Source organism: Gadus morhua, chromosome 17 (assembly GCF_902167405.1).
Source record: "Gadus morhua chromosome 17, gadMor3.0, whole genome shotgun sequence".
In the NCBI taxonomy this organism is placed as follows: domain Eukaryota; kingdom Metazoa; phylum Chordata; class Actinopteri; order Gadiformes; family Gadidae; genus Gadus; species Gadus morhua.
Genome location: NC_044064.1, coordinates 18,701,121 through 18,726,484, shown reverse-complemented (window position 1 = coordinate 18,726,484; position 25,364 = coordinate 18,701,121). Strand labels below are relative to the sequence as shown.

Here is a 25,364-nt window from a genome sequence, read left to right as displayed (position 1 = left end):
CTGTCGATCACAGGTGCATGAAATGCGAAAAAAATAATAATAGAGTTCAACAGTCGTCATCCTCATCGTCAAACGCAACTGGGGCGCCTAATTAATTTTCTCCCCTGACTTTACGTAAAATCAATATATGAAGAGTTGTAAGCCTGAAACCAAGCAAATCATCCGTCAGGCTACTCGTGACCATAAAATATTTGATTTGATATTTGATCAAATATATTTGATCAAATATTTGGAAGAAAAGGCAAAGGTACGGAAGAGGATTAGGGCCACACATAAAAAAAAAAAAAAAGTTCTGACTTTAATATCAGAATTCTGACTTTAAAGTCAGAATACTCAGAGGTTGGTCCTTACAGGTACCCGTAGTTCTGACTTTAAAGTCAGAATTCTGAGAAAAAGTCTGAATTCTGAGATTAAAGTCAGAACTTAATTATTTTTTTATGTGTGGCCCTAATCCTCTTCCGTACAAAGGTACAAGACTGCGATAATTTTTTGTGAACGAGTGAGGGACTACTCATCCCATAAACCATTGCAAACCTTTTCACAATGGTTACAACACAATAGTTTCGCACTATTTGGTCATTATTATTGTGTCATATATTGTATGTGTGTGTATTTATAGTGTTTCATATAGTGAATAGCGTAGTCATCTACATGGTACGTTATATAGGGAGTGATGTTAGCAGTGTTAGTTTATTTCAAAATCTTGGATCTTTATGCAGTCTCTCTATTTGCAACTCTTTAACTTACAGCAGCAGCTTCAAGTAAATATGAACTAAAACCGAAGAAGAGACAAAGATTTACAAAAAGGGCTCCTCGTTACTGGAAAAGCCAGTGGTGTGTGCAGGCTGCAGACGGGCTGCGTCTGAGTTTGCATGGGGGAAGGGGAGGCTTCCTCGCCAGGTGAACGTGAGGCCTCCTGGCCTTCACTCTGCGTCCAAAGCGTCCCACGGGCCGAATGCCCCGGCCCGTGTACCAGTACGGGTCGATTTCCGGCTCTACACCAGGAAACAATAACCAAACACAACTTGACTTCAGAAAGGGTGGTTTTCATAACCACAATTTAGGAACTCTGTGACCACTTACAGTAAAATGATCTTCTACTTATTATTGGAGGTTATTGATGCCAATCTTTCAGACATTTAAAATCCATTATTACAGCTCAAGGTCTAAATTAAAAGTATGAAATAGGCCTACTGTTTCTTCATATTACAATAGATAGAATTAACATAACTATTAGATGTATGTTTTATTCACATTAAAAATACTCAATGTAGGATTCCAACTGTAAAAAAAACAAAAAAACATTGCACTTTGATGATGCCATAATTTATTCCATGTGATTTATAAGGAACAGTATTTGTTTCCAACAATGGGTCTAAAATGACGACTAAAGAGTGAGTGAGAAATTAAAAGAGGAATGGAAACAATGAGTTCTGCCAACTAGCGAATACTTACTCATGATGTCCAAGGAGTTGATACTGGTCTGTCCTTGGTCTTTACACAGGCCATGTCTCACAACTAGCATCAGCGCAAACAGCAACACACACCCTCTCATTGCAGCACTCAGAGCTCGTATAAACCACAGAATATTCCAAAAATCTGAAACACAGCACAACGGCAAGAGCAGACATCCATTAAGGACTTCTGAGTGTGTCTGCCAAATGAGTAATCGTAGAAAAGACAACAACCCTGGGCAAACATTTGTAAATGCAATATAGTACAGTAGCTGCATTTAATTCTTAGTCCACCAAATATTTCATTTTTCGAAATGACATTAGAATATCAAAATACCTTATATATTTTTGGAATATAATTTTATATAACCACGGTGCCAATATTTGTTCAAAGTGCTAACCTTGGCTATTTACACCTGTCAATCATTACTGGAATAATGTGCTGGACTAATTAAACTAAAGAGTCATTGATGAACCAATCCCACTGATTGAATAAGGAATACAGATCCAAACGGCCTTACCTTCAGAGCTCCTGGAGTCTTCACTGTTCCCTCAGTCTAGAGCGGGAGAGAGGGAGCCTTGTGGAGCATCGAGCACAAGGACCAGATGATCTGTGCCGTAGAGAGCCATCGGTCACTGTCCTCTCTCCTTTTATAATGTACTTGGAGGTGTAGTGACACACACACACACACACACACACACACACACACACACACACACACACACACACACACACACACACACAGTGTGTAATCTCCACAGCTTTTGTACCTAATGCCCAGTACAGAACGTTTTGGATCGATTCTGTAGGAACTGTAGGGTAGGTTGATGTAAATAGGGATTCGGGTGGAGTGAGGTTTGGCGAGCAGGCAGTGTCTCGGTCAGAAGACAGTGGTAGGGGTCATGAATAAGAGCAGGGAGGAGGCAGGGTTTGATGGAACACAATTTGTTTCAGGTTTATTTGATGCTTTATCTTGCATCAATTTAACTCATCTTTGTGTGCTGCATAAAGGGGATAACAAAAAGATAATATAATTAAACAAATGAACAAAGGCACATGGCACATGTCTAGCAACGGAGGAATCTGGTCATAAACCAAAGATAATCAAATTAATAGATTGACTCATGTTCATTGGAGAAGGACACAGGATGGATGAGCACCGAGGTGGTGAGTACCAAGCGAGCCAAAGTGTGCACAAACAATTTATAGGCTCCACCCCTCCCCCAACAGGTGAGCTGGGCGTGGTCAAGTGGCAGGTGGCAAAGATATGTTCAGGACGGGCAGATTCAACACATTCATTATGTTGAAAGAATAAAAATGGAAGGGGAAGGGAATCAAATGGAAGGAGTCTTTTCACATTCATTTGCAGAACCGCCGTGGAAACCCAGCGGCCCGTGTTGAGCCAATGTCCCCCTCCAGATCACACAGTCAAAGACAGTCATCAGCCCAGCTCAGACAGGTGTACTGTCGCGCGACTCGCGCCTGATCCTGGGGACACTTCCACTGAAGATCTCCAGAGACTGCTTGGTCAGGGTATGAGACATGTACAGAGAGCATCCACAGATGTTGAAATCGGAAAGAAAATGTCACGGCCAAATTCCTTCATGAACAGTGTTTATTGTTTAAATGGGGTATGAATAATGAGGCAAGGTGAGGTTTGTGTTGTACTAATTCTGAATGGTATGGATGATGTCACTTGGTAGCTTTGCCATTGATCTAGTTGTTTCAAAGCAGTGTGTTATTCAATTGTATGCTACACCAACTAAACTGAATCTTGAATATATAAGGCAAGGCAACTTTATTTATATAGCACTTTTCATACACAAGGCAGACTCAAAGTGCTTCACATATAAACATTGTCATACAACAAAATAAAATAGATAAGTAAAAGAAAACATATGCAAAGAAATGGGTAAAATAGAAAGTTAAGAAGGCATTTTAATATTAAAATAGAAAATAAGGCAAAGTTAAAAAAGCTTTTTAGAAAGTGCAATGTATTTAAGATTTAGCAGAAAGCTAAAGCAAACATAAAAGTCTTCAGTCTTGTTTTAAAGCTGCTCAGAGTTGGGGCAAGTCTTAAATCCTCTGGGAGTTTATTCCAGCAATTTGTTGCATAATAACTAAATCCTGCTTTCCCATGTTTCGTGTTTACTCTGGGGATAATTAACAGATTGGTCTCAGAGGGTCTTAGTGGTCTAGAAGGCTTATGTAGTGGAAGCATATCAGTTAAATATTTTGGGCCTAAACCATGTAGGGATTTATAGGTTGGCAACATGATTTTAAAATCAATTCTCTGACCTACAGGAAGCCAATGTAACGATTTCAGAATGGGTGTAATATCTTCAAATTTTTTGGTCTTTGATAGAACTCTAGCAGCAGCATTCTGAACAAGCTGAAGCTTCCTCAGAGTTTGTTTTGGAAGACCTGTAAGGAGACCATTGCAGTATTCAAGCTTACTGTTACGGCTCAAGACAGGGTGGACCCAAACGCACGGCACAAATGACCACAGACGAGGACGATAGCAATTGACTGGTTTATTGCTACACGGATGGTTAAAGGTGGTGCAGGTGGTGGCGGTCCACGTGCCGGGAGGCCCGAACCGGGGTTGGGGGAGTCAGCAGGCAGCCGAGCCGACAACCACACCCGACGACACGGTGCAGATGGAACTCCGGCAGCAGAGCAGGGTTGGAGAATGGACGTGGTTGAGATGACTGGTAGGGGGACAGATGGATTAGGAACGGAGACTGGAACACGAGTAAACGGGAATACAGAGCTCGAAGAATCAAGAGGATACTCAACCGGGTAAGTAGAACTGACGATCCGGCGAAGAATGTTTGGAAGGCTGTGGTAGATATGCTGGGTCCTGATTGGAAATGACTGTCGGGTGCGGGTGATCAGCGTGGCTGGAACAGCTGGAACTGTGTGGCCACGCCCCCGCACATGAAACACTGAGACAGAGACAAACAGGGACAGACAAGACTAACACAGAGTGAACTAGTGGAAGCTAGGATCTGGTGGGAGAGACCGTGACAGTACCCCCCCCTCTACGGACGCCACCTGGCGGACGTCTGGCAGTAGGATGAGCTCGGTGGAAGTCTGAGATCAACGTATCGTCCATGATCATACTCCGCGACACCCATTGCCGGTGCTCTGGTCCGTAACCCTCCCATTCTACCAGGTACTGAAATCCGCGCCCCCTAGGGCGGACATCCAGCAACCGCCGGACCGTCCACACCGGGTGACTGTCGGAGGACAGGAGGACACAGGTTTCAACAATGAGACATGAAAGGTGGGATGAACCCGAAGAGAAGGGGGGAGCCGGAGACGCACAGCACAAGGATTAATGATGGCCTCGATCTCAAAAGGAACAACAAACCGGGGCGCGAGCTTCCGAGAGGCTACCTTCAACAGGAGGTCCTTCGCTGAGAGCCAGACCTTCTGGCCGGGAACGTATCGAGGCGCCGGTGTCCGGTGGCGGTTGGCCTGCCGAAGCAGTGCAGCCCGAGCCTTGTTCCATTTACGTTGGCAGCGTAGGATATGGGCCCGAACCGAGGGAACAACAATCTCTGCCTCCTGCGAGGGAAACAGCGGGGGCTGGTAGCCCAGGGAGCAGAGAAAGGGGGACATTCCGGTAGTGTCATTACGGTGTGTATTGTGCGCGTACTCCACCCAGGGAAGATGAAGGCTCCATTAGGCGGGATTGGCGGCTGTGACACAGCGCAGCATGCCTTCCAATTCCTGGTTTGTCCGCTCCGCCTGACCGTTGGTCTGTGGATGATAACCAGAAGAGCGACTGGCCGTGATTCCTAGAGCCAAACAGAAGGCTCGCCACACCTGGGAGATGAACTGGGGACCCTGGTCCGAGACAATGTCCGCGGGGATGCCGTGTATGCGGAAAACCTGGGATACCATGAGTTCTGCGGTCTCTCTCGCGGAGGGAAGTCCGGGCAGTGCGACGAAGTGGGCTGTTGGACCACGGACGACTGGGGATAGGCAGGGGGTGAAGCAGTCCAGACCAGTGTTTGTTGGATGTCTTGCTACGTGCACAGGTGGCACATGCGTCGACGAAAGACCGGGTGTCCCGATCCATGGTAGGCCACCAGAACCGGTGGTGCAGGAAGGCCAGGGTGCGGTTGATCCCGCGATGACAAGCCAGCCTCGACGAACTACCCCACTGCAGAACGTCCGAGCGAACTGCATCCTGACCGAACAGCCAACCGGGAGGACCAGTCCCCGGATTGGCCTGGTGAGCCTGGGCCTGGGTCACCAAGGACTCGATTTTCCAGACCAACGAGGCCACTACGCAGGTGGGCGGTAGGATGGAGTCCAACTCTGAACACTCCTCGTCCACGGAGTGCAAACGGGACAAGGTGTCCGGCTTGGTGTTGCGGGAACCTGGGCGATAAGAAAGAGAGAACTTAAACCGACCAAAAAATAACGCCCACCTGGCCTGGCGAGAGTTGAGCCGCTTTGCAGATTGGATGTAACTTAAGTTTTTATGGTCCGTCCACACGATGAACGGCAACTCCGCTCCCCCCAGCCAGTGACGCCACTCCTCCAGCGCGAGCTTGACGGCGAGGAGCTCCCGATTTCCCACGTCGTAGTTCCGCTCTGGGGGAGTTAGCCCTCGAGAGAGGAAGGCACAAGGGTGAAGCTTACCGTCCATGGCTGAGCGCTGAGACAACACTGCTCCAACCCCGGTGTCCGATGCGTCAACCTCGACCACGAATTGCAGCTTGCCATCGGGCTGCGTGAGAACCGGGGCAGAGACGAAGCGCCGCTTCAACACCCCGAAGGCCGCCGCAGCCTCTGGGGTCCATCTGAATGCCACCTTGACGGAGGTGAGCGCTGTGAGAGGTGCGGCGATGTGGCTGTAGTTCCTGATGAACCGTCTGTAGAAATTGGCAAATTCCAGGAAACGCTGGAGCTGCTTACGATTGGTGGGAGTAGGCCAATCCGTCACAGCAGTTACCTTCCCTGGGTCCATCTCTAGCCTCCCCTGGCCAATGATGAATCCCAGGAAGGCCACTGATGGCACATGGAATTCGCATTTCTCCGCCTTGACAAACAGCCGATTCTCCAAAAGACGCTGCAGGACCTGACGAACATGCAGCTTGTGTTCTGCGAGGGACCGAGAGAAAATCAGAATGTCATCAATGTACACAAAAACAAACTGATGGAGCATGTCTCTCAAAACATCATTGACCAGGGCCTGAAATACTGCAGGGGCATTGGTAAGTCCAAAAGGCATCACCATGTACTCAAAGTGACCTAACGGAGTAGTGAAGCCCGTCTTCCATTCGTCCCCTTCGCGGATGCGAACCAAATGGTAGGAATTACGGAGGTCCAGTTTAGTGAAAACGGTAGCGCCCCGCAGAGGAACAAAGGCTGAGTCTATGGGAGGCAACGAATATTTGTTCTTTACCGAAATATCGTTGGGTCCCCTATAGTCAATGCAGGGACGAAGGGTCTTGTCCTTCTTTGCAACGAAAAAAAACCCTACCCCTACCGGTGAGGATGAGGGACGAATAAGCCACGCAGCAAGAGAGTCCCGGATATACCCCTCCATGGCCTCTCGTTCCGGGCGCGAGAGGTTAAACAGGCGGCCTGCTAGGGAGAGGGGAACCAGGAAGTAAGTCAATAACACAATCGTACGGGCGATGTGGTGGCAGAGATAGTGCGTGTTGTTTACTGAATACCGGGCCCAAGTCGTGATAATCCAGGGGCACCAACGTGAGGTCCGGGGGTTCCGGAACAGACTGTGGAGCGACTGCCACCGGTGCTGAGGCGGAACGTAAGCAGTTCAATAGGCAATGGGTACTCCAAGCAGAGATCTTACCGGAGGCCCAAACCAAACTGGGGTTATGAAGGCGAAGCCAGGGATGACCCAGGACCACAGGAGTCTGGGGTGAGTCAATGAGGTGAAACAAAATTTGCCCCTGATGGTTCCCGGAAAGCAGCAGGGACAAGGGAGCGGTCTTATGCTCTATCCTTGCCAGGTGCATTCCGTTGAGAGCACTCACCTCCATAGACACGTCGAGTGGAATGATGTCTACTCCCAGCTGTCGAGCCACCTAAAAAAAACTCTCGTCTGCTCCGGAATCGACGAAGGCGGAGAGGTGTAATGAGTGGTTCCGCCACGAGAGTGTGGCCTTGAGCAAGATACGGGAGTTAACATAATTGGGAACGCAACTCGATCGGTAAACTCCCATTACGACCGAGCCGGTCCGTTTCCCGGACGCAGAGGACAGTGGAGGCGGATATGACCCATCCTCCCGCAATACATGCAGGAACCTGACCGAAGCCGCTGGTAGCGCTCCTCCACGGTTAGATGTGCCATGTGCGCGCCCCAGCTGCATGGGCTCAGGCTCGGGAAGACTCAGACTCTCGGAAGGTATCGGTGATCCGCGGCGGAGGTCTCGCTGTCGTGGGCTGGAAGGGAGCGGATGACGGGATCCGGACAGCACTCTCCCTCCTTCGCTCCCGAATGCGATTGTCTAATTGCATGGCGAGTTATGAGCGCCTCTAAATCGGGCGGCTCGTCCCGCAACTCGATCTCATCCCATAGGTGATCGGCCAGAGATCGCTGAAAAACGTCCCTCAATGCGTCGTCACGCCAACCGCTCTCCGCTGCGTCATCTGTGTCGGCTGGGTCCATGTTTTGGCCGGATCGTACTATTGACTCAAGACAGGGTGGACCCAAACGCACGGCACAAATCACCACAGACGAGGATGATAGCAATTGACTGGTTTATTGCTACACGGATGGTTAAAGGTGGTGCAGGTGGTGGCGGTCCACATCCCTGGAGGCCCAAACCCGAGTTGGGGGAGTCAGCAGGCAGCCGAGCCGACAACCACACCCGACGACACGGTGCAGATGGAACTCCGGCAGCAGAGCAGGGTTGGAGAATGGACGTGGTGGAGATGACTGGTAGGGGGACAGATGGCTTAGGAACGGAGACTGGAACACGAGTAAACAGGAATACAGAGCTCGAAGAATCAAGAGGATACTCAACCGGGTAAGTAGAACTGACGATCCGGCGAAGAATGTTTGGAAGGCTGGGGTAGATATGCTGGGTCCTGATTGGAAATGACTGTCGGGTGCGGGTGATCAGCGTGGCTGGAACAACTTGAACTGCGTGGCCACGCCCCCGCACATGAAACACTGAGACAGAGACAAACAGGGACAGACAAGACACAGAGTGAACTAGCGGAAGCTAGGATCTGGTGGGAGAGACCGTGACACTTACTAGTGGTAAAGGCAAGTACAAGTTTTTGTAAGTCTTCGGTGGACATGAGCCCTCTAAGCCTTGCTACATTTTTAAGTTGATAAGTGAGAGGTCCCGGGTTCAAATCCCGGGCGAGCCCCCATGTCACATACAAATGTATTTAACTAAACTATAAATGTACACAGCCTACACTGAATAGGGCTGGCGTGACCTCAGCCCATACAGCAGGTGCCAAAGCACAGGTCCCGGTAGTAGAAAGGATCCAAAGCAAACATTTTTTCTCAAGTGAATAATAATATTTAGTGACTGGAAAGGGATAAGGGAAAGGGAGAACAAAACAGGAACAACAGTAAGACAAACAAGCACTAAACAATAACCCACTCAGCTTGATAATACAAACTAGTACCACACAAGCAAATGACTATCGCCAGGGAAATCTAACTTGCCGGGCAAGTCCAGCAAGACAACATAATGAAGGATAAAGAGCCTACAAACAATGGCATGAAAGCTTACAAATGTGACCGGTAGTGTCCACATCAATGGCGTAGCGCCCAAACACGATACAACCAGTATCAACCGTGGCTTAGAGCCAAGTGGTGTGGGAGAGCACAGGCTTTATCCACCCGCCCCTTTTGATTGTAATTGCCCTCAGCTGTTGTCACCATTGGGCCTGCAAGATACTCTACAGGGAGGGGCGGGGGTACCTGAGCAGAGGGGGGGGGAAAGAAAAGGGATTAAATTCCTCATACAAAATAACTACCTATACCAACCTGATGTTAACATTGAACGGAATACGATAATAATGATGAGCCAACCCACCTGCGTAACATATGCCGATTTTGTAACTGATTTGATGTGACTTTCGAAATGTAAATCTGAATCCATGATAACCCCTAGATTTATGGCTTTGATTGAGGTTTTCAGGGACAGAGAGTGAAGGTGTTGGGTTACTTTAAGCCTTTCCGTTTTAGAACCAAATACAATTATCTCTGTTTTGTCCTCATTTAGTTGAAGGAAATGTTGGCACATCCATTCTTTCACTTGCTCAATGCACTGGCACAGCAGATCTGTGGGCCGATGGTAGGGATGTCCGATATTGGCTTTTTTGCCGATTTTTTCGATTCCGATATCAGCCGATACCGATGTCGATATTTGGGTTATTTTTCCTCAAACCTAATTTAGGTAACATTACATATCTCCTGTTGTGGAATTAACACAACATGCTTAATGTTATTGTGATGCCCAACTGGATGCATTCTTGAATGCAACAAGGCTTTCCAAATGTTAACATTGTCTGTGCAAAATAAGAAAAATACTCCAACTTAATTTAAGGGAAAAGTGCCATGTTTATTTTTATTTTTTTAATGGTCTCAGACAACAGTTTGGATTACACTCTCCCTGAGATAATCTTGACAATGCCCACAACAAATAGGGCAAACTTGACTTCACAAATGATAAAACATTGTACCTGAACAACTATGTGCAACATAGCAGTATGTTTCTTTAACTAAAACTCAATAACCTTAATTGAATAAATGCACAAATATGAGTCAATTACAATGTGCACTGTACTGCACAATTTTGAAAACATTTATTTGAGCTATAAATAAAAAAAAAAAATAATAATAAAAAAAAAAAAATCGGTTTTAAGGCAAAAAAAATCCGATACGATATTGACAGATATTACATTTTTATGCTAATATCGGGCCGATAATATCAGTGGGCCGATAATATCGGACATCTCTAGCCGATAGTCATTTGGTGATAGCGATACATAGATTTGCGTGTCATCAGCATAGCAATGATGGTCAATATTGTTATTTTGCATGATTTGCCCAAGTGGGAGCATGTAAATGTTGAATAAAGAGGGTCCTAAGATCGAACCTTGTGGGACTCCACATGTCACGTTGGTTGATTCTGATACAAAGTCGCCAATGGAAACAAAGTAGCTCCTATTTTGTAGGTAGGACCTGAACCAATTTAAGACAGTGCCTGAAAGCCCCACCCAGTTTTCTAACCTGTCCAGAAGTAATGTATGGTCTACAGTGTCGAATGCAGCACTGAGGTCAAGTAGCATTAGTATTGAGGTTTTTGCCAGAGACTGTGTTAAGACGGATGTCGTTTACAACTTTAATAAGGGCGGTCTCAGTGCTGTGCAGGGGTCGAAATCCTGATTGGAAGGTGTCATAGCAACCAGTTGATGCCAGGAAGAGATTAAGTTGCTGGAGGACAACTTTCTCAATGATTTTACTCATGAAGGGTAGATTTGATATTGGTCTGTAGTTGTTAATAATAGAGGCATCTAGGCTCCGCTTTTTTAAAAGGGGTTTAATAACTGCAGTTTTCAAAGTTTTTCGGAAATTGCCTGACTGGAGAGAGTTGTTAACTATCTGCAATATGTCTACTGCTAGGCAGTCGAAAACATTCCTAAAGAGGTTGGTAGGTAAAGTGTCAAGGCAACAGGTGGATGGCTTTAGTTGTGTCACAGTTTCCACAAGATTTTGCCATCCTTGCCACGTTACTTTTGCCTGAACAGGGTGGTAGTCCAACATTTTTGTTTGAAGTGGATATATTGATGGCTTGTCTGATGCCTTCAATTTCATCAGTATAAAAAGCTGCAAACTCATTGCATTTCTGCGTGGAATGGAGATCAGGTGGAATTTGTATTGGGGGGTTGGTCAGTCTGTCAACAGTTGCAAATAGGGTTTTTGCATTATTAGTGTTGGTTTTAATGATATTGGATAAAAATGTTTCTCTAGCATTTTTTAAGTCTAAATTGTAGGCACGGAGGCTCTCTTTATAGATATCATGGTGAATATGAAGTTTTGCTTTACGCCAGATGCGTTCAACCTTCCTGCATTCTTTTTTCTGTGCTGTTACAGAAGCAGCTTTTCTCCAGGGTGCCTTTTGCTTTCCAGAAATCGTTTTAACCTTATAAGGTGCAATGACATCTATGACTTTCAAAATTTTCAAATTAAAGTTTTCTACAAGATCATCAGCAGAACATGGGTTGAGAGGTGGTAGCCAGGAGATGGCCTTTTTAAAAAGTATATTAGAATCTTCATTGATATACCGTTTTTTGACAGTATTTGATTTTGTCTGTATGTCGGGAATAAAATATATTTTAAAGAAAACACAAAAGTGGTCAGACAAGGAAGGATCAGTCACAGAGAGATCAGAAACATTGAGGCCCTTTGTGATAACCAGGTCTAGAGTGTGCCCCTTACAATGAGTAGCCTATTTCACATGTTGAGACAGTTCAAATGTGTCCAAAATGGTAAAAAGGTTTTTTGCACACTTGTCATTCAAATCATCAGTATGAAAATTGAAGTCACCAGTTATAACTAGACAGTCAAATTCTGTGGAGATGCTGGACAATAATTCTGTGAAGTCATCGAAAAAATTTGCAGAATATGTGCAAATAACATCTGTTTCCCCTGAAATACATTTTTAAATACAGCAGCAACCCCTCCACCTCTTTTTCCAGATCTACATGCATCAAAAAAGTTATAGTTGGGAGGAGCTGTCTCTATCAAAACGGGTGCACTGTTATTTTGTTCCAGCCATGTTTCTGTTAAAAACATAAAATCCAGTTTAGAAGTGGCAATTAAATCATTAACTAAAAATGATTTGTTATTAAGAGACCTCACATTAAGTAGAGCCATCCTGATGGTGTTGTTGATAGGCTTTAAGGTTGTTTTTGGTTTGGAGGCAATAGATATGAGATTTGTGAGGTTAGCAGTGTGTCTAAGTGTCCCTTTGTTTACTCTCTTACTGGTTACAGCATGAATGCAAAAGTTGCCCTGTTTTGACGTAGGCAACCTTGGGTTCAGCAGATTATGTGAAACTTCCTTTATACTGTCTACTGCTGAACCCTTTTTTGTCTCATTAATACTCAGGACTACTATCAGTACAGGGGGGGCGCTGGGGCGCCATCCTCTTGGGTGTTATCAGCCTGTGGCCATGACCTGGCGATGCTGTCATTGACACAGATGCAAGTTTGATGCCAACATATTCCAGTTTCTTAAATTCAGCTGGAAAATCGCAAAGGGAGGAGTCATTGGGGCTGGAGTTGTTGTTGTGGCTATGGGAGAGATGAGGCTGGAGGTCATCATCGATGGGGGAATGCAGAGGAGGGGGGTGGACGTTCCTCGCCAAGCCAGCATCAGCGATGGGGGAAGGCACAGTGTTGATGGCGTCGGGCGGGCTGTTGTCTCTCTTCAAGGTCTGTGGGCTGTCTGCTATCTGTGTGTCAGATAGTGACAGAGTAGATGTGTGGGGGAGGCTGTAGTCTCGCTTCTTCTCAACCTGTGCTCTGACTGTGGCCTGTGCGTCAGACCATGGAGATTTGTGGGAAAGCGAGAAGAGAAGATTGTCCCTTAACAGTTTTGAGCCTAACCTGTTTGGGTGTAGGCAATCTGCTCTCAAAAGATATTTGCGCCCCCAGAATAAGTTGAAATTGTCAATAAAGCCCCTTCCTCTTTCATTGCAGACTCTGGAAAGCCATGTATTCAGTGCAAGTAGACGACTGAATCTGTTTATTTCCCTGTCAACTGCTGGTATGGGTCCACTGATGAATGAGTTAATGTGTATTTTGTCCAGTGTATTCAATAGATCAGTGTAATCCCCAGACATGGGGGACTCGAGTCACATGACTTGACTCGAGTCAGACTCGAGTCGCAAATTTGAGGACTTGGACTTGCTTGACTGACACTGATAAAAGACTCGACTATCTTTGACTTGGTCTTCATGACTTGAGACTTGACTTAGACTTGAGACAGATGACTCGAAATGACTTTTTTAAAGTTAGATTAAAGGTTGGATATGTGATTTGCGATACGCCAGCAGATTTCGAAAACACACAACTCAAATGGTCCTACCCCCTCTCCTTCAACGCTGACTCTGACTCCACCCATTCCAAGTACATGGACGCGCAATCACACATGAGCGCGAACACAGATGCGCGAGAGTGAGCCAGGCTAGCTAGGTTGGAGTTTAGGGTTGTATTCTAGTGCTAGGTCCAAATGTGGATTAGCTAGTAAACTAGCTCCAGTAGCTACCGCAGGATAACAACAAACAGAAGCTTGCTCTGGGTCACGCGCTCTGAGTACATGCACGTGCACGAAGGGGACAGTCGCGGGGAGCGGGGGAGGGGGAGTGCAGTACGACCGTTTGATTGACGTACTTACTGTCCAATGCCACTCGGTGGATCTGAAAATCATTGGCTGGAGTTTTTCGAGCCCTGCCCGTTCCACAGGTGATTAACTTGTTTAATTTTCATGTCAGTAGGCTACTTCTAACTCAGTGGCTGTAAGTGGGTTATGATAAGGATTTCAAGTAATTTTCAAGTAAAATTACACCGTCAGAGCCAGAGCATCAGACTGGGCTGTTCTCAGCATACCGCAAAAAAATTAAGAGGGTTCAAGTTCCAGTCCCCAAATTCAGTTGAACCACTACCTGGACATTTGTGATGGACAGAGCTGCCTTCAGTTTTGGGCCATGAACAGGCGCACCCTCCCCTCTTTGTTCAAGGTGGAGGTAAGAGTTATGGCAGTCCCTGCATCAAGTGTACCTGTTGAACGTGTGTTCAGCCATGGTGGGGTGATAATGTGACCCCATCATTCAGAACTCAGTGACAAAGTACTGTCAAATTATTATTTTTGCAAATGCAATGCATTATAAGTCGATGTATGTTGCGAGGCAGCAAGATTGCTACCAGCTTTCAGGCTTGTGTATTACTATTTCCCCTTCCTACACTAGTGTATGTGATATTACTTTTGAAATATTATTTTTTTTCATGTCTGATGCCATGTGTTGCAAATAAAATTCTACAACATGTAGGGCGATTGAGTGATTAACTGTTCTCGTATACAGCCACCTAGAGGTTCTATTTGATTCTGTTCATAGGTTGGAGGTAATGATCATAAAAACATTTTCAAACTATTCACATAATGGTTTTGGAATGTTTTGAATAGTTTGAGTTATTGTTATTGTTAAGACATTGTTATTGTTAATGTTGAAATAAAACTCAACTTATGAACCACTCTCTTTACCGATTTTTAAATGTGGATACTGGGTTAGATCATCAGATTTTTGTATGACTTGACTTGTGACTTGCTTGATTCTCACCACAGTGACTTGGGACTTGCTTGAGACTTGAAGGTTATGACTTGAGACTTGCTTGTGACTTGCACATGAGTGACTTACCCCCACCTCTGGTAATCCCTCTTCAGAAGTTCTGACTGTTCTCTTTGAATATCATGAAATCCTGCATGCACAATAATCTGTGAGATTTTGGGGTTTTTCCAATATGATTGTGGCTAGTTTCTGGTTGATATCACTAACCATTCCATATGGGAAGTTGCATGTTTTGATCTTCTTACCGGTTATATCCTTTATGGTTGAGTCTCCTATAATCAGAGTGTCAGGTTCATCTGCTTTCTGTGAGATGGGCCCTTGTCGGCTTGAGGTGACGTGGCAGACGCATGCGCAGCCTGCCTCCGTGGCGACTGGTTTTTGTTCCATCTCTGTCCGTACCGTCCGTCCGGACACATATCGGGGGTCAGGAGTGCACGGGTGGCCGACGCATGCGCAGCTCGCCTCCATGGCGACTGGTTCTTGTTCCGTCTCTGTCCGCACTGTCTGTCCGGACGCATCTCGGGGCTCAAGGGTGCATGGGCGGCAGGCGCGTTCGTGGACTTTTGACGTGGCAGGAATTGGTTCTTCAGCGGCAGGGTTAATTTCAGTGACGGGCTAATCCGGCTGATACATGCAACTTTAGCTTTGGGTAGCTTAGCATTTGGCGTTGAGTGAACTTGTTGATTCACTTTGGTATGTTGTTTTGGCTTAGCGCCGACTCTGTGCCAGTGAGATGCAGCTGGAACTGTCTCTCTCTTGTCCAGCTTCGGGAAGGATACATTGTAGCTTTGATCATCTTGTTGTGTTTTTGTCTGAGTTAGCTCAGCAAACTCACCCATCGGCACTGTATCCTGGAGGAGTCCTTTGCATTTTTCTAATGCTGCTAGTCTCGTTTCAAATAAAGCCACTGTCTGTTGCAGTTTTTCTGCAGTCTGTGCATTTCCCAGTCTCTGTGCCTGAGATATCCGAGTTCAGAGGCATGTTGGCGATAGGAAAGTCCAAGGCTTTTCTGCGGTCTGATCCGGGAGTCATAAAAAGTGCCAAAATGTGTTGTTGAATCGAGCGATGGAGGACGACGGAAACAAACTATATATTGTTAGGTATTATGATCATAAAATAAAATAAAGTATATCTGAACGATGAATTAAGTAGTTTTTTCCAATGCCTAGCGGAGCTTCGGGAAACTTGACCTCTCTCTCTGCTGCCTCTTATCACTCTATCTAATATCTCTATCTAAGATCTAATATCAAATTATTTATTTTCATACAGAGCACAATATAGTACATGATGACCCTTCCTGCAGACTTGAAGCTCACATAGGTTGCCAGGTTGAGGACACTGAATGAAGACTAAGGCAAACCATGCAAACCTATATCTAGACAAGGACAGGCTAATTCATACTTTTGCAATGTATTTATTGTTTGCAAATAATAAGCATTTTGTTCAGAGAAAACAGAAAAAAAAATCATCTTAGACTGCTTTGTTAATATCTGATGACATATCACGTTCATTTTAGGATATAGTACAGTTCATATCATAAAGGTTCTTAAATATCCTGTCAATATTGCCGCTGCAAAATCATGTTTAACATGTTTAATTATACAAACCTAAACTTCTCCCAATACAAAATGTATGAAAAAAATCACTTTGGTATAGATATGCAGGAAAGCATGCTACAGCACAGGTATTGTTATTATACTTGCATTGTGTTCATGAACAAAGTTGTGTTTGGTGTTAGCTCTGTATTTGGTATTTTTTTGGTCAGCTAAATATTAAACAAAAACAAAACCAAGAGGGATTTAAATTCTGAAAAGTGATTGGTTTACAGTATATGATTGATTTCTAAATAAGGAGTCAATGAGATAGCCTTAATACTGAGTTCTTCCTTAAACAATAGGAATGGATAAAAACATCCACAATCAGCATTTTTATATTAAAGATTGTATCAGCGATGTTGTGTGATGTAAATTATGTTGGTACTTGAAGCGAGATCCCAAACAAACAGAGCCAGCTCGTCCCTCCTTTCCATGTTTCGTGCATCCAGAATATCTATCATGAACACAGCGCAAAACCCCACAACACCCACCCCTTGTCGGTGATTGGTTGGAATACTATTTATTTTGGTTTTGAGGTGTTGGTAGTACCATTTATTTTTTTGTACGATCTCTGAGCATAGGCTGCCTACAGAGACGCGTTTTTTGACGGCCTGCTTATGGGGCTACCAGCTAGTGGATTGTGAGAAAATATACGATTAATGTGATAATTTATGTTTCGGCCTAAAATCGCTGATACAACCTTCAAAACAGCACAACATAACAGTGGACTTTGTTTGACTAAGAGAGTAACTGTGAACGGACGAGCGAGCGACTGGTCAAAGGCCACTGCACCGCACACGGCTACCCGTACGGTATGGATGTGAGCCGGGACAAACAGTCACATCACAGCCAGATGAACCACTTTCATATAATGCTGAGTTTCCTCCTCATTGACACGGAGACATCACAGGTTTCTAAAGAGAGAGAGAGAGAGAGAGAGAGAGAGATACAATGAGAGAGAGAATGCTAGAAAGACACTGACACATGAACATACAGAGAGGCACAAGATCAGTTAAAGACGAATAGATTAGCTTACTGTTTTAATTGATTGATTGGTTGATTGATTGATTGATTGATTGATTGAGTTATAGTTGATCAGGAATTCAAAAGACACAGATTTGAAGGACTCTGGAATTCGGAATGTGAACAAAACACATAAAATCGAGCGACCTTCTAACAGGAATCTGTGAAGGCTGACTGGGAAAGAGAAGAGTTGAGCAAGAGGATCTATGGTAAGAGGACAAGTAGAGATCCACAGAGCAGTGTTCATGCAGTTCACCTACTTACTATACGACTCATAAGCCCCCATAACCAGAGAAACTTCATTAAGTCATGAAAGAAGCCCAACAACTAAGTTATGCAACCGACTGAAGAGTCCATTTCCCAACATCCCATTTCTTACTTTAACATCTAAAATCACCATGGCCTTGATAAGTCCTCTTTGACAACTTTGAGCATTTTCATCATCAAATCTTCTCAAAGATTTTAGTCAATTACTGATTTAAATACTTTTCCGTATTTGTTGGTCAAAGTGAGGCTGTAGATTTCTTTGAAAAAGGTGTATGTTTGTTGGCGAAGTGAACCCTTCATGTTGCTCCAGGACCCAGGCGTTAGGGGAGGTCATACCGCACAGGGTGCCCCTCTCTGGGGCTTAGCCACAGGGTTGCGCTGGGTTAGGGACCCTGTGTAGATTGAGTTTCTCACAAACTTGCCCACCTGGCCTGAAATACACAACAACTTGTGTTTTACCACTTCTCAATACAGACACAGAGTTAGGATTCAGCTGTGCTTGGGCCTAAACATTCACTAGATAGATCCATAAAGATAACTATAGAGCCAGACCATTAAGGCTAGCGGCCACCAGGAAGAAATCTGAGACTGTATGTACCCTCCACTTTCATATACATTTTTTGCAGAACCTGCAAAAAAGGTTTGCTGTTTGTTGACACCTGCCTGGAGTTTTACCTGTCACTCTGCATAGTACGTCATCCAGATCGTTGGTCTGAATGGTTGAAGGACTATCCAATTGCGTCATTGGAACTACGCCCGTTGATCACGCCTCTTATGCTGAGGATAATGACAGCAACCTCCCTAGACCAATGTGCAATCTACGATTGAGCTTGGTCTGGCAATGGCCAGGCTAGTGGCAAGGGTGTTTGATTAGCAACCCTTAAGGTTTTCAGTTTTGAGGAACTCTGAGTTAGCATTTGCTTTCTGTTAGCTGCTTCCATTGACTTGCAGGGTTACAGTAGCCTATCTTCTGTGCATGTGAGGGAAATACATTTAGATTTCTTTCCAAAGATTTCCAATAAGTTCCGAACTGTGATTATGAGGTTAGCTGTGATCCACTGCTCAGAGGATACCCTCTGTGCAGCCTGTGGGGTACCACAGGTAGCCTAATGATCAGTAGAGAAACTACAATTATGTTGTGTTGCTACTGGCACATGTTTTGAATAAGCGACATCTTTGGAAAGTAAATTAAAGTGTATTCTCCGACCCCTCACATGAACAGGAGCAAGTGTACTGTAACGCTGTAAGTCAATGGACGCAGCTATGAGACAACAGATGCGAACCCAGCGAAGACCCCTACACACACAAGGAGGAATTTGGAACTTAACAAGTCCTCCTTTAAGTCATTCCTGCGACACAGAACATTTTAAGAGATGGTTACGGTGTGTATTTCCCCTGGGACCTGCTACAGCAGCACCATTTGGTTTGACCTCTCCAGTATTTACCATGAGGGTAGCTTATCCACATAGCGTGTAATTCCCTGAATATATAGACATAAAGATTTAGGATCCAGTGACATAATGACAGCTTTCCTAATCAAACGAAGACTTTCCCTTGAGCAAGGCGCTAAACTGTACTTAGTGTTTAATTGTAGCTTTGCACTATCCATGGGATAGGCAGATGTAAGCTCAATGAGCCGTAATCACTAGCTCCTTGCCTAGTGTAAATATATAAAAGACACTTAACTTGATGGCCCCTTCATTTGAATTTACCATAACGTTTGAGGCCCTACAAAGCGCATCGGCACACGTGTGTGTGTGTGTGTGTGTGTGTGTGTGTGTGTGTGTGTGTGTGTGTGTGTGTGTGTGTGTGTGTGTGTGTGTGTGTGAGAGGGAGAGAGGGAGAGAGGGAGAGAGGGAGAGAGAGAGAGAGAGAGAGAGAGAGAGAGAGAGAGAGAGAGAGAGAGAGAGAGAGAGAGAGAGAGTAGTGAGTGTAAAAGTCACAGCAATTTTAACTGCATTGTTTTTGTGAACTTGTAAGAGGAAAACCATCTTTGTGGAGCTGGATGGCGAAATTCTTCAGTCTGAAAGAAGACATGTCTTGTCCTTGAGGGGTGTGTGGAAGCAGAGAGTATGTTCTTACTTGTCGGAAAACCTTGCGAGTGTCGTCTTGTCACTGGAACTGGGATTGCAGACTAACCAGAGGATAGAGGAGGGGGGGAGAGAGAGAGAGAGAGAGAGAGAGAGAGAGAGAGAGAGAGAGAGAGAGAGAGAGAGAGGGAGAAAGGGAGAGAGACAGAGAGAGAGAGACAGAGAGAGAGGGACAGAGAGTCTTTTAAATGTAACAAGCAGATCTTTCATAGTGCCAAGGAAGCTTGTACAGCTTTTGTATTCATTATTACATCACGATACAATGATCCATCTTCCAGTCATAATAATGCCATATTGTTTATCATTGTCTGCCCCTCGCAGCTTCCAACTCACTTACCAGCATTCAATTGAGAGCCAAATGACAAAGGTGGCCGCCAGTGTTCAATATCTTGGATTGTATGCATATATACAAATCCCTCATCTTATTTCTGAATCAACCATCTGAAGTACGGGTAACGGTCTGACTCTTCCTGGCGCTGCTGGTATATTGGTGCATAATGGACGGTGTGTAGGCAGCCCTTACTCTCCTCCTGCCCGTGTCCACAGACATGCCAGCTGCTCCGAGCGCCGCGATGCGGTTCTCGATGTACGAAACCTTGAGGGTCGGAAAGAAAAGATGTTCTTTAACCTCCGGATAGACAAAAAAACATGCGCGCACACTAGGTCCCCGCCGCTACGCAACACATCGTTGTTGTTAGGGCCTCACTCTATTTCTGTTGCTCATTGTCTCTGTGTCTCTGTAGCCTTGTATGAATACAGTGGTTTAATCAAAAGCATGGATGTTAGACCAAGGAGAGGTATCCAGATTAACTGGGTAGTGTGTCGTATCAGGAAGGCTCCCCGGCCCCCCCTCCCCGGCCCCCCCTCCCCGGCCCCCCTTGAGGTCGGGGGGCTCTCACCTGTGTCCGGGTGGTCTGGACGCTGGCGGCGGCCTGGGCCACCCTGTCCTCCAGCTCAAAGAGCAGGGCGCTGGAGCCCCTGAAGCCCGCCTCGGAGGCCTCCTCCGTGGGCCGCGAGCCCCTCCCTGCTCCCTCTGTCGGAGGGTTGAGCTGTGGAGAGAGCGTACGAACAATACGTGCCATTCAATGGATGACCTTGGTTCAAAAACAGCTCGCCAAGGGCAAGACGTGAGGAACCAGAAGACTTGTTGGGAAACTGACGACACTCGCGAGGTCAATTGTCCCGTCACGTAGGCCTCGACCTTTGACCCACTGTACGGGTGGAATCAGGACTTTGTGCAGACCGATGAAGGACATGGCACAGTGTTAGGATGAATTGGTTCCAAAGAATCATGTCTTGCCTTTCAGAGAAATGAAAATAGCTTTTATGTGCGATGGTTATTAGGATTCAATTTGTTAGAAGGTTATATTAGTATTGTAACCTTTCATCAAGGCTGAACAGTAGTGGGTTGTAGGGTAGGAGAGCGATGAACTGATCGATTCTGTGTACATATTATATTCAAAGCTAGTTAAAAAAACATTTATTGAGCTCTGAATTTTGACTCAAAATCGTAATGTTTTGGGGCAGCAGTTGCACAGGAGATAGACTGGGTTGTCTGGCAATAAAAAGTTGGCTGGTTTGATCCCTAGCATCTCCTTGCTATGGTGTCCCTGAGAAAGCACCTGAACCTAAAACTGCTCCCAGCAAACTAAATGCTTTTTTACAACTTTGACACCGCCGTTCGGTGTAGCTACCTGTATGAACGGATGAATGTGAGGCACTGATTGATAAGCGCTTTGAGTGTCCTCGGGGCTGAAAAACCCTGTATTAATGCAGTCTATTTTTCAAGTGATATTTTTTTGAAGAGATTAATGAAGGCTTTCATTGAAGACCAGATAGGTGGCGAACACATGTCAGCCATTAAACCAAGAACATTCTTACACCTACAATGTACAATATGTGAAGTCGTGAAGTCAATGGGAATTGGGGATATTAGTATTCGGAAAATGCTCGTTATACTTTGGGATGATCCCATTTTTTTGTCTATTCATGTCGGTAACTTTATATTCTGCCAATTTCTCTAGAAGGAGATAACAACGTTAAGGTTACTGATTAAATAAAGTGAGAATAATACCCGCTTTTAAAGGCTCACCTTGTGAGCGTGGGATGGCTGGAGCAGCTGCACCTCCACAGAGGAGATGGAGGTGGAGGAGGGGAGCGGCTGACTGGCCCCCTCAGCCTTCGGCCCCACATGGCTCCTCCAGCGGGGGATGGAGAGCTCCTCCTCCTCCACCTCCTCCTCGTCCTCCTCGTCCTCCTCGTCCTCCTCCTCCTCCTCCTCGTCGGAGGTCAGGCCGTTGTCGCTGATGGCTCGCGTCAGCTGGTCCAGCTTCTGTCTCAGCTGCTGCTCCTCCAGGTCCTCAGAGAAGGGGGGGACCGAGGGGGGGGGCGGTGGCCGGGACTCAGGGACCCGGGGGGCCTGGCTGGGCTGGGGGCCATCAGGAGGGGGGACCGAGAATCAATCAATACAGTCCAGCTATGGATTGATACTTTGTCAATCACAACAAAACTATATGGATCGTGAGTCATTGATTGTGAATGAGTTAACAGTATTGAATGAGTGAACTGTGGTGAATGCATTAACAGAGGTGAATGAGTTTAACCGCGGTGAGTTAGTGAACGTGGCGGAGATGAACCACTGTACCTGCTCGCTGGGGGAGACCACCTTACGCTCCAAGCTGTTCAAAATGCCCTCGACCAATGACATCCGTCGGTTCAGCTCCTTGATCTGAGACCAAAATGGAAATGAACAGAAAATTAAACGAGTGGGAGTCGAAACCGGAAAACCAGGACTGACCCGTCCCTGTCCCCACTTGAGGTTAACGCGGTGTTCTTCGGCGCCAGATGGGCCCCGGTAATGAATGAGGAAGACAATTATTGTTTCATTATGTAGAGGAACATGCTATTCTCTCTTACTTCAAAATGTTCTCAAATGAACCCGACCTGCTTGGCCACTGCTGAGCGTATTTCTGATACACATTCATATCCGACATGGATACACAGTAATCTGTGTAAGGAGGCTACCGGATGCCCGGACTTCAAGAACTGTTCCTCCATTGAAAATACTTTTAAGCTGTCTTCATCTACGGTGAATACTATACTCAAACATGATGCAGTAGTAATCAGCATTTTTTAATCATCATCAACATTACATCAATTTGAAAAGCAGAAAAACATGTGCAATTCCATATAAATGCATATTTGTGACCATAAAGAATAAGGTACATTCAAATTGTTTGTTATATATTTCAATTTATGTGTTATTTATTCTCTAAATTCTCTATGTAGGCTGAAAACATTGCAAAAAAGTTGAATGTCTGCCAAAACTTTTTCATACACATCATGTATCCATATTAAATCTCATAATTTGATTGTGGAAGTCGGACAATACTGCTGTGAGCCCTGACCAAGCTCGACACCTAATAAGCTGCACTAGAGAAGTTGAACAAGGCTTCCTGTAGGCCCTGGAGACCCTGACAGCCAATCCGAAGCCAATCCAAGATGTCAGTGCCTTGGCTCTGGGCTGAGTCACATGTCCTGTTCTTTCTATTTCAAACATGATTTTTTTTTGTATATATATCGTGCTGCTCTGATGTTTCTCTGTATCCTGCTCCGCTGCCTCCCATGTTGTCATCAGGTCCAGCTGTGAGGTAAATCCTCCCCCGACGCAGTAGAGCGATGGTGGGAGAATTGCTCAGCGCTCCAGCTGGGAGTGATAACGTCAGCCTTTGATTTCATGATGGACTAGATTTCTGACTGAGACTAGAGGGACCACTTCAGGAATAACTTTGCCCCATAGGCCTACACACACTCTTTTGGTGCAAATTCCCCCACCATGCATTTCCTTTTAAGGGTAAAAAGTGTGTGTTGACACACATTCATTAGACACATCAAATACTAATAAATAAAGGGTTGTGTGCGTGCATGCATGTCTTACCAATAGTTGGCTTTAACTAGTAATGTTTTCTGATGTGAATGTGTAGGAAATGAAGACTCTAGGGCTGACCGAAACATAGATATTACTAAAGGTTTATAATTTGCGAAACTCTGGGGTCGAGGACCCACAAGTTAACATGCCCACCACAGGCTGGCCATGTTATGTGAGCCAACTACATGTCTAAGTATTCAGACAGAGCTATTTTCAATGTCTCGCTCTAAATCTATCCGTCCCTCTCTCCCCCTCCCCTTGTATTTCTCTCTCAACCACCACCCCTTGCAAGAGATCACTTACAAGTAATTTCCTCGCATTAGCCATGGCTGCTTGCTTGGCTTCAGGCCTGAACTCTGTTCCCTAGCGCTCAGAGAAGTAAGAACAAGCCGTGAAGGAAACACCTGTTAAGCACGTGGCTGACAGATGCCACCGTCATGTATGTATGGATATGGATATTATCTATCCATACAGTCACCCCACGCACGGCACTCGTTTATATGATCGCAAAGCCTTGTCACACAAATAGAATATTCAAAATTGTATTTCGTATTCACATTTCTCCGTAAGCGCTGAACTGAAGTAAGAGGTCAACTGTTCAACTCGTATGGAGGGTGACGATGATAACGGCGATAAGTATGGTCATATTAACCACACATGGCGTTCCTTTGATGCATGGATCTAACGTACAATACGATGAGTGCATGCATGTGGCTGCAGTGGGAGGAGAAACCCAATAACAGCGTTACCATGTGACCAGCTGACCCTGACAACAATGTATACATAATTATTATAGAATGATATATATGAATCAACAAATGATAAATAATGTCATGAAAAGGCAGTCAAACCTGCGGAGGTTGGGGCGAGTCGAGGCTGTTCTGGTAGACGGGGCTGTCGCCACGGTAATGAGAGAGATGCTGATGAGGATGATGATGGTCCAGGAGGTAGCGGGGGTCTTCCTCCTCCTCCTCCTCCTCCGAGTCGTAGGGCTCCAGGGGGTAGCTGGTGACCGAGTACGGCCCCCCCCCACTCCCGCAGGAGGAGTGGCTGAGGCGGGAGACCGGGCGCAGGCCTGCGGAGCGAGTGTCCGGGCACACCATGTCGTCTGATGGGAGAGTTCATAGAGGTCAGAGGTCAAAGAGGTTAGAGGTCATGGTGTCGAGGTACACAATGTCGTCTGTTGGGAGAGGTCATAGAGGTCAGAGGTCAAAGAGTTTAGAGGTCATGGTATCGTGGTACCTCATGTCGTCTGTGGGGGAGGGTTGAGAGGTCCGGAGGTCATAGAGGTCAGAGGTCAAATAGTGGTGGTAGTCGATATTGACGGGTGATTAGTCCATGGCAAAGGGATCCTTTGAGTTATGATTAGACACTGAAGACCTTCATTAAGGTCTACATGAAGGTCTACATGAAGGTCTGCATGAGGTCTACATGAAGGTCTACATGAAGGTCTGCATGAGGTCTACATGAAGGTCTACATGAAGGTCTGCATGAGGTCTACATGAAGGTCTAAATGAAGGTCTGCATGAGGTCTACATGAAGGTCTGCATGAAGGTCTGCATGAAGGTCTGTATGAAGGTCTGCATGAGGTCTACATGAAGGTCTACATGAAGGTCTGTATGAGGTCTACATGAAAGTC

The 25,364-nt window shown here is 45.6% G+C and overlaps 1 protein-coding gene and 1 long non-coding RNA gene across 4 annotated transcripts in view; both read right to left on the bottom strand.

The window, feature by feature from the left end:
* Positions 1-452: 452 nt before the first annotated feature.
* Positions 453-2,157, bottom strand: LOC115530042 (uncharacterized). The gene is made up of 3 exons (XR_003973686.1): positions 1,976-2,157; positions 1,456-1,599; positions 453-995 (listed from the first exon to the last, which is right to left on the bottom strand). It is a non-coding gene; the product is annotated as an uncharacterized LOC115530042 (long non-coding RNA).
* Positions 2,158-16,220: 14,063 nt separating this feature from the next.
* Positions 16,221-25,364, bottom strand: part of mlphb (melanophilin b) — a 54,874-nt gene continuing 45,730 nt past the window's right edge. For 2 of the 3 annotated variants that reach the window (XM_030338719.1, XM_030338720.1), the window contains exons 11-18: positions 24,577-24,833; positions 22,442-22,525; positions 21,890-22,225; positions 20,697-20,846; positions 20,321-20,392; positions 19,790-19,841; positions 18,044-18,138; positions 16,221-17,331 (exon numbers count right to left, since the gene is read on the bottom strand). In XM_030338719.1, the coding sequence (XP_030194579.1) occupies positions 17,305-17,331; positions 18,044-18,138; positions 19,790-19,841; positions 20,321-20,392; positions 20,697-20,846; positions 21,890-22,225; positions 22,442-22,525; positions 24,577-24,833 (1,073 nt within the window). In that variant the 3' untranslated portion in view covers positions 16,221-17,304. The remainder of the gene's footprint in view (positions 17,332-18,043; positions 18,139-19,789; positions 19,842-20,320; positions 20,393-20,696; positions 20,847-21,889; positions 22,226-22,441; positions 22,526-24,576; positions 24,834-25,364) is intronic. The other variant, XM_030338721.1, reaches the window with a different exon arrangement.